At 46.4% G+C, this 6,000-nt stretch overlaps 1 protein-coding gene across 1 annotated transcript in view; it reads left to right on the top strand.

Annotated features, from left to right (window-relative positions):
* Positions 1-5,359, top strand: part of SNAP29 (synaptosome associated protein 29) — a 32,041-nt gene extending 26,682 nt beyond the window's left edge. Inside the window, 1 exon segment of the mRNA NM_001133275.1 lies at positions 2,307-5,359. Within this exon segment, the coding sequence (NP_001126747.1) occupies positions 2,307-2,464 (158 nt within the window). The 3' untranslated portion in view covers positions 2,465-5,359.
* Positions 5,360-6,000: the final 641 nt, after the last annotated feature.

Raw genomic sequence — 6,000 nt, forward strand, 5'->3', positions numbered from 1 at the left:
TGAGGAAGGATACTGCATTCAGAGAGGCAAGAAGAAGTGCTGAGTACTGCCTGCCACTAGGAGGTGCTGAGGGTGCACAGTTGGCACTGTGGACTGGCAGCTAGGCAGGTCCCGGCAGGACGCAGTCTAGAGTAGGAGGTGGGCCTGGGCAGAAGGGCGAGTGGCTAGTTCAGAGCTCAGCCCTCTGGCCCTGCTGACACAGGCTAGGCCAGGCCACTCTGGTGGGGCAGGGAGTGTTGCCTTTGTTCACACTCTTCCCGTCTTAACACTATCTCCCTGCTATTTCAGGATCTCAGGCAAGCTTTCTGGACTCCAGTGCCCTGGCCTGGTGGTTTTACATTATCACACATTTTATCTCAGCCTCTCTGTTTGCTTATCCTTTGCTGCCCTGGCTGCCAGTGAGCTTCCTCCTGAGGCCTGAGGCAACCACAGGCTCTGCTCTCCATGGAGCATGAGGCCATGAATTTTAGTAAGCTTAAGAAGCAAAGAGCTGAAGACTTATCTTTTTTTTTTTTAATTTTAATTATACTGTTTTTCTCTTTCTTTTCTTTTCTTTTTTAGAGATGGAGTCTCGTTTTGTTGCCCAGGCTGGTCTCCAACTCCTGGGCTCAAGTGATCCTCCCACCTCAGCCTCCCAGAGTGCTGAGATTACAAGCATGAGCCACTGTGCCTGACCTGAAGACAATCTTTTTATTTTTTTAAATTTCTTTCTGAGAGTTTTACTCTATTGCCCAGGCTGGAGTGCAGTGGCGCAATCTCAGTTCGCTGCAGCCTCTGCCTTCTGGGTTCAAGCGATTCTCATGCCTCAGCCTCCTGAGTAGCTGGGATTACAAGGTGTGCACCACCATGCCCAGATAATTTTTGTATTTTTAGTAGAGACGGGGTTTCACCATGTTAGCCAGGATGGTCTTGATCGCCTGACCTCAAGTCATCCACCCACCTCGGCCTCCCAAAGTGCTGGGATTACAGGCATGAGTCACCACACTCAGCCTATCTTTTTATTTTATTTTTTGAGACGGAGTCTTGCTCTGTCGCCCAGGTTGGAGTGCAGTGCATTGATCTCAGCTTACTGCAACCTCCTCCTCTCAGGTTCAAGTGATTCTCCTGCCTCAGCCTCCCGAGTAGCAGGGAATACAGGCATGCACCACCACATCCGGCTAATTTTTATATTTTTTAGTAGAGATGGGGTTTCACCATGTTGGCCAAGCTGGCCTCAAACTCCCGACCTCATACGATCCACCCGCCTCAGCCTCTCAAAGTGCTGGGATTACAGGCACGAGCCATTGTGCCTGGCCAAGACTACCTTTTTAAAAAAAACTGATTTTGGCCGGGCACGGTGGCTCACGCCTGTAATCCTAGCACTTTGGGAGGCCGAGGCGGGCGGATCACAAGGTAAGGAGTTCGAGACCAGCCTGGCCAATACGGTGAAACCCTGTGTCTACTAAAAATACAAAAAAAATTAGTCAGGCGTGGTGGCGTGTGCCTGTAATCCCAGCTACTCGGGAGGCTGAGGCAGAAGAATTGCTTTAACCCGGGAGGCAGAGGTTGCAGTGAGCTGAGATCATGGCACTGCACTCTGGCCTGGGCGATAGAGCAAAATGCTGTCTCAAAAAAAAAAAACAAACTGATTTTGCTTAGATTTGTAGTACCAGTGCTAAGCATTTGTGTATCCTGATCCTTTTTCTCTTAGTGTTTTATATTTAATCTTGCAACTAAGAAGGCTTACAAAGCACCACCTCTTCTCTCTCCTCTCTGGCTCTTTCCTGGCTGCTGTTCCTAGTAAAAAGGCAGAAAGCAGCCCTGGGCATATCTCCCTACCCCCAGCGTGCGTACACGTACACACACACACACACACACACACACACACACACACACACACACACCAGCCCTGGGCATATCTCCCTACCCCCAGCGCGCGCGCGTGCGCGCACACACACACACACACACACACACACACACACACACACACACACACACACACACACACACACACACACACACACACACACACACACACCCCAGCCCTGGGCATATCTCCCTACCCCCAGCGTGCGTACACACACACACACACACACACACACACGTACACACGTACACACACACACACACACTCTCACAAACCTGGGAAAGAGGCTTTACTCTTGACCCTGACAGAATCAATTAAGTCAAGACTCATCTCTGCAGTGGGTGCAGCCCCACCAGGCAACACAGATCCCTGTCTCTCCCCCTTACCCACGCCATCAGGAAGCATTTGCAGGTGCCGTGACTGTTTGCTCATGCCTGCGTGTCATTTCCTCCTCCCACAGATGAGCTGTCCGTGGGACTGGGCCGTCTGAAGGACATAGCCCTGGGGATGCAGACAGAAATTGAGGAGCAAGATGACATTCTTGACCGGCTGACAACCAAAGTGGACAAGTTAGATGTCAACATAAAAAGCACAGAAAGAAAAGTTCGACAACTCTGAAGACAGATGGGTTTCCACTCTATTGTGATGAAAAGATTTGAAAGATCTTTTTTTGAACTTCCAAGAAATTTCATTTACTATTTTAGTATGTAAATTAATGTGTGTTTGCAAATGTTATAATAGAGTAGGTCTTAAGACATTTTTGCTATTATAAGGAAGTATTTGTCCCACATTTTCCTAGGGTTAACACCTCACCAAGTTCTTCCAGCAAAATGCTTATTAGAGTTTTCATCTGAGCACAGTAGCCTGGCCCTGCATATCTTGGGCGTTTGATTACCATGCTGGAATAAGAAGAGTTGCATTTCTCATTTTAATGAGCATATGGAAAGATGGGGACAGGATTTCAGTCTTGCAGTCATGAGCTTCTATTTCTCATTCCTAAGCCTTACCATGAGTCAGCGTGTTAAGGGGGCCTGTGAGCCAGTCATTTGGTGGAGGAGGGTCCTTCCCACACCTTTGTTTAGGAGTCATCATTCACACACACGCACACACACACACACACATACTGAGCACATTATCTGTGATTCTTTCATCCTCCTGGAAAGGATCAGTGTTAGAATGGGAAATAGAGTGTGCCGTGTTGCTGTTTTGTTGGCAGATATCCCCACTTCCCTCCAGCCCCCCATCCTTGGCATGTATATTAGTAGGAGAGCTTCACACCAGCACTGCTCACTGCGACTCCTGGAAATGTGTGGGGAATTGGATGAGCCCCTCTTCCCCACGTGCTCTCATCTGGAACTCTCCATCTGTGATTTGCAACAGGTCTTCCACTGGCTCGAGGCTGCCAGGCTGACTGACAGGGGCGCCCAATAGAGTTTGTGGGAATGGAGTATCGCACAGATGTGGCTGCACAATGGTCTTCCTCCACCCCTCTGGGAATCACCATTAGGCAGGCCTCAGTAGGGCAAAATGTTTATTTGGTACCTGGGGTCTCCTGACCTGTCTAGCATTCCCACTCACTCTTCTGCACTTCTTGCAAGGTAACTTGAATCATCACTTATTTCTCTGCCACCTGGTTTTAGGACTGGAACTCTATAAATGATACTGACTTTGTATAGAAGGATTTAGCTAAGGGGGAAAAAAAGCCCAGATACCATTTTAACTGGCCCGGCTCATTTTCTCCTTTCATTTTACAAAAGAAATCATATAGAAGCATCAATTAAAACTGATTTATGTTGGTACATCCAACAAAATAGTTGGAACCACAAGGCCCTTATCTTTTTAAAAAACAAAATATTTTGAAGATGGTGAAAGTGACTGATTTTAATAATGAGATAGGTCACTTAAAATAACAGTGCCTTTGACCTTAAAACATGGCACTGGCCCATGTGACCTTTGCCATTTCCCAGTACTTCCCTTTACAGTCTGCAGCCTATAAACAGTGGTGTCTCAAAGCAAAGGAAACCTCCACAAGTGCTGCAACAGTGCATTAGTTTTTATGTAGCAATTTGTTTATAAAAATTCCCATCCCATAATGCATGACCTTCCTAAAAATATCCACAGCCTCCATAGGCAAGCCGAGCTTTCTGTGCTACCCACTGGTTAGATTCCACCCACCTCAGGGATTCCGATCCATGTCATTAACGACCATCCCAGGGTGTGAGGGCCTGATTAAAGCTTATATCAAACTAGACATTTGTTTATTAGATGAGCTCGGCATTATTATTTTCTCAATAACGTAGAAGGGAAATTTTAACACTCATCCCAAACAAAACTACTTCCTGAGGCTTTCAGCAAAAAGGCTGCTTAAAAGCATGAACCCGGGATGCAGAGCAGCTTTTGTGCACAGTTCCACTTACTGTAATTGTTTCCAGTTCTTTCCTCTAACACCTTCCATGTATGTCATAACTTTTTATCACCGTCAGGCATAGACTCGTGGAGATTAGTCATTATACCTCAGACCTAAGCTAATTATATAAAATAAATACATGTAAAGGCCACTGCCACATTCTCAGCAGCCTTCCACTTGCATAATGAGATTAGTGATTCAACTGACTTGAAGCACAGTAACATCTTATTTTATGCACCTTCCCTGCCTTTTTGCTGGACTGATGAAGCCAGTCACCCGCCCTTCTGTTTTTTGTTTTTTTTTTTTCTTAACCCCAGGTATATGGAAGGAGAGTTGCCTTCACTTTTCTGGAAATTTGTCTTCATCTGACAGAGGGCCTCATTTTGTCCTGTTCTTGTTCAGACCCTCTCGTTCTACGTCCTGTGCTGAGGGGACTGTCCTTAAGCAACAGGACGGCGAGCTGGTCCTTTCTGCCACTTCTTCCCCACTCCCATGCCCAGGAAGGCCTGGTTGCTGATGCTACTTTATAAATGAGTTGCTTGCATTTTCACAGAGAATAAAGGAAGACCTAACATGGCTCCAGAAACTTTTCACATGATGATTAGGATCGACAAAAAAATGCTACCCTCTAGACTAGACACATTTCATGGAGACAAGCAAAAAGATGGCTGGGCTGACTGTGGGATGGGATTTGGTACTGCAGACAGATTTTGATTTCCACAGTTAGGGTGGAAACAAACTGTGCCTTCAAAAAATGACTTTTCTAACTTAAGGTTGGTTATATGTTAAGTGTGCTACTAACTTAAAAAATAGTGGCTGGGCGCGGTGGCTCACGCCTGTAATCCCAGCGCTTTGGGAGGCTGAGATGGGTGGATCACGAGGTCAGGAGATCGAGACCATCCTAGCTAACATGGTGAAACCCCATCTCTACTAAAAACACAAAAAAAATTAGCTGGGCGTGGTGGCGGGCGCCTGTAGTCCCAGCTACTCGGGAGGCTGAGGCAGGAGAATGGCGTGAACCCGGGAGGCGGAGCTTGCAGTGAGCGGAGATAGCGCCATTGCACTCCAGCCTGGACGACAGAGCGAGACTCTGCCTCAAAAAAAATTAAAAAAAAAAAAAAAAATAGTGCACTCTTTGGCCGGGCACAGTGGATCACGCCTGTAATCTCAGCACTTTGGAAGGCCGAAGCGGGCGGATCATGAGGTCAGAAGATTGAGATCATCCTAGCTAACACAGTGAAACCTCGTGTCTACTAAAAATATAAAAAATTAGTCGGGCGTGGTGGCGGGCGCATGTAGTCCCAGCTACCCGGGAGGCTGAGGCAGGAGAATGGCGTGAACTCAGGAGGCGGAGTTTGCAGTGAGCCAAGGCAACAGAGCAAGACTCTGTCTCAAAAAGTAAAAAATAGTGCACTGTCCTTCGAGAAAGTTTTCTAACATCTAGTAATTTGTAACTTAGAAGTGGAGTTGCCTTGTGGATGTCTTTTTTGCATTCTGTAGGAAAGGAAACGTGAATTTAACTCGGGTTGCAAGAAATAAAAATATCAGTGCATTTAAATTCTCCTTAACCTCTTTTTGTGAATATGTAATTTTAAGTGTACACTATACCAATTTAGTAATAATCTTATACTTTGCCCATATGGGCCTTTTCTGCAGTTGTTTTTTTTTTTTTTTTTTTTTTGAGATAGAGCCTCACTCTGTCACCTAGCCTGGAGTGCAATGGCACAATCTCGGCTCACTGCAACCT

The sequence above is a fragment of the Pongo abelii genome, chromosome 23 (genome assembly GCF_028885655.2).
Source record: "Pongo abelii isolate AG06213 chromosome 23, NHGRI_mPonAbe1-v2.0_pri, whole genome shotgun sequence".
Taxonomy (NCBI): domain Eukaryota; kingdom Metazoa; phylum Chordata; class Mammalia; order Primates; family Hominidae; genus Pongo; species Pongo abelii.